At 42.4% G+C, this 2,023-nt stretch overlaps 1 protein-coding gene across 1 annotated transcript; it reads left to right on the forward strand.

Annotated features, from left to right (window-relative positions):
* The first annotated feature begins 230 nt into the window (after window positions 1-230).
* LOC117875477 (taste receptor type 2 member 10-like) lies at window positions 231-1,166 on the forward strand. Its single transcript, XM_034766866.1, has one exon. The coding sequence runs from the start codon at window positions 231-233 to the stop codon at window positions 1,164-1,166; it is 936 nt and encodes a 311-aa protein (XP_034622757.1).
* Window positions 1,167-2,023: the final 857 nt, after the last annotated feature.

The raw sequence follows: 2,023 nt of genomic DNA on the forward strand, positions 1-2,023 counted from the left end.
AAAGGAGTTGATCATCCCAAATGTAATAGAATCTTTCTGAGATTTGCATCCCAACACACACAGGTGAGTCTTCCAAGTTCAATAGCTGAAAACATCTGCGATCTCACTTTTGGCTGTGATACAATGGCAGGACAGCACAGGCCCTGATAAGATACCAGAAGCCTGGCACTTGAGTGGAGAGCTTCAGAAGCTGGACAAGCATTAGTGACTTAGTGACCACAGGCAGAACCATGCTTCCTGTAATTATTATTTGTTTGATCATTTTAGGAATTGAGTTCATTACAGGGATTATAGCAAATGGATTGATGATCATTGTGAATTGCAGTGAGTGGATCAGAAGCAGAAAACTGACCTGTTGTGACATGATCCTGACTAGCCTGGGCATCTCCAGATTTTTCCTACAGTGGACAATATTCATTAACGGTATCCTCGTTGCATTATCTCCAGCGATGAATGGACAGTGTGACATACGGAGAAACCTCTATATTTTTTGGATGTATCTAAATATTCTCAGCCTCTGGTTTGCTACCTGGCTCAGTGTCTTCTACTGTGTGAAGATCGCCAACTTCAGCCAACCTGTCTTCCTCTGGCTGAAGCGGAGAATATCAGGGCTTGTGCCACTGCTACTCATGGGCTCCTTGCTGGTCTCCTTGGTCACCTGTCTCCCTTTAGTCAATTTCATAGAGAGAAAGTACATAAACAATTCAACAAATAATCTGTCAGAAAACACCAGAGTGGACTGTAGACATAATATGAATTTATCTCCTGATCTTGTTATTTTGTACATGCTTGGATATTCTTTTCCTTTCTTTATATTTGTTGTTCCTACTGTACTGTTAATCACTTCTCTATGGAGACACACCAAGAGGATGGGGAAAAACACAAACATCTCCAGGGACACCATTACTGAGGCTCATGTCAGTGTAATTAAAGGTCTGATTGCTTTCATTTTCTTCTACATTTCTTATTTTGTGGCAATAGTGCTATTTTTATTACAAATATTTGCCCACAGCAGTCTCTCTTTCATGTGGTTCTGTATAGTGGTAATGGCTGCTTATCCCTCCTGGCACTCTGTTATCCTGATTTTAGGCAATCCCAAGATGAAGAAAGCAGCAATGAGGGCTCTAAACCATGCCAAGTGCAGGCTGAGGGATGAGGCTTCATAAAACCACTCATGATCAAACTCCACAAAAACAGCCCCTTGCTCCCTTCTATTCATGAAATAATTTCCCCCACCACAGCAAGCACTAAAATTAGAAGATTTCCCTCCAGAGCTTTGCTTCATGTGGATAGCAGTAGAGGACAATGTTAAACTTAGAGTGACATGATTCTTTTTATCTAAATGTCTGTGAATTAATAACTCATAGAAGTTGAGGGCAAACTCCTATAAATTATAAGCTATGTTGCCTGAGACTGAGAAGTGGAAGAATCCTTGAACTGGTGCACATATCCAGTCATGCCGGGGTCCTATGGTGAGAGATATTGACTGGACTGTCCATGGCCAAGCTATGAGATCTGCAGAATACCAGATGCTTGTAAGGACCTCTGATGAAGAACATCACAAATGAAAAGATGACCTAGAGGATCTACCCTGTTGTTATGAAAAGTGCTAGAGGCTGCCACCAGGTAAGCCTTTGCTCCAAAGACAATGACAGGCCAAGTTAAAGTCAATGGGTGTGCCAAGCATTCTTTCAACCTCTACAGAAAGAGCATTTAAGTCCCTTTATGTAGTAGAGACAGCTACAAACAATGGAGAGAATGTCCAAGGCACATGGCTGGTCAGAGCTAAACTGCATAGACTGAAGGGCTTCCCGGATTGCAAACACAAGGGTTAGGATATTGGTTTATGTGCTAGGGGGACAAAGCCAGGAGAAAGCCTGGAAAAGCAGTTGTGAATATGACCCTGGGAGGAAGCAGATGGACAGTGCTTCTGGGGCACAGCAGTTGGAGTGACAGATTTGGGGAATTTTGAGCCACAAAACTGCCTGAAGTTATTTATTTCTACTGTGTTCAGGAATACAGG

The sequence above is a fragment of the Trachemys scripta genome, chromosome 3 (assembly GCF_013100865.1).
Source record: "Trachemys scripta elegans isolate TJP31775 chromosome 3, CAS_Tse_1.0, whole genome shotgun sequence".
NCBI classification, from domain to species: domain Eukaryota; kingdom Metazoa; phylum Chordata; order Testudines; family Emydidae; genus Trachemys; species Trachemys scripta.